At 45.1% G+C, this 822-nt stretch overlaps 1 protein-coding gene across 1 annotated transcript; it reads right to left on the minus strand.

Annotated features, from left to right (window-relative positions):
* Positions 1-349: 349 nt before the first annotated feature.
* PHALS_00463 (family 3 glycoside hydrolase) lies at positions 350-718 on the minus strand (the record flags this gene model as incomplete). The annotated part of the gene is made up of 1 exon (XM_024730351.1): positions 350-718. One exon carries the CDS (start codon positions 716-718, stop codon positions 350-352), a length of 369 nt encoding a protein of 122 aa, XP_024580637.1.
* Positions 719-822: the final 104 nt, after the last annotated feature.

Here is an 822-nt window from a genome sequence, read left to right on the forward strand (position 1 = left end):
CTTACGGGAACTTCCCGTCCCTTAACGTCCCCATCCCTAATCTTTACAGACGGCACACCCTACATGTGCGAGCTTGGATTGTGGGCAATACGACAAACCTACCGATCGAGATAATTTTTTGAATGTGAAGTCTCAAATGTTGTGGCCGTCTCAGGCGTAAATTTACATTCAAGCTAATTTGTAAGACGCGCTGGGAAGCAAAGGGGTGCAACACATTCACTTTTTCAAATTAGTTTTGGTGTGCAATAGCTTGTTGCTGTTTTAATAGATGAATGTTGGGCAATCACACAATTCAAACATGTGCGTCCTATTTTTAAAACGAAACTTTGAGAGCGAGGCAGGTTGCGAGTCAATGAGACACGCTTTTGAATCCAACGCCATTTTCGACGATGCGATAAAACCCAGAGCCAATTTGAGGGTCAAATACTCCCCAATCTTCAGATGTTAGGGTGAAGGAGACCTTTTGAGTTTCTCCTGGTTGCAGATATAGCTTGGTAAACTTCTTTAATTGTTTTGCTTCTGGGACTGAAATTGCGCGGTATGGCTGGATGAGAAATAACATGACAGTCTCTTTCCCAGCCATTGATCCAGCATTTGTGACCAACACGCTCACCTCAAGTGACGCAGCATCTGTGTTTAACACCGTGGTCTTGCTCAGCGACACTGCACCATACACAAAATTTGTGTAACTCAGCCCGTGACCGAATTCCCACTCCATCTGGCACGGTCATTCATCACGGCAACGCATATTTACTGGATGATTGTAAGGAATTGCGATGGTGCCAGGCGTCTTTGGATACGTGATTGGAAGTCGTCCGCTTG

This window comes from Plasmopara halstedii, assembly GCF_900000015.1.
Source record: "Plasmopara halstedii genome assembly, contig: Scaffold_1115, whole genome shotgun sequence".
Classification (NCBI taxonomy): Eukaryota; Oomycota; class Peronosporomycetes; order Peronosporales; family Peronosporaceae; genus Plasmopara; species Plasmopara halstedii.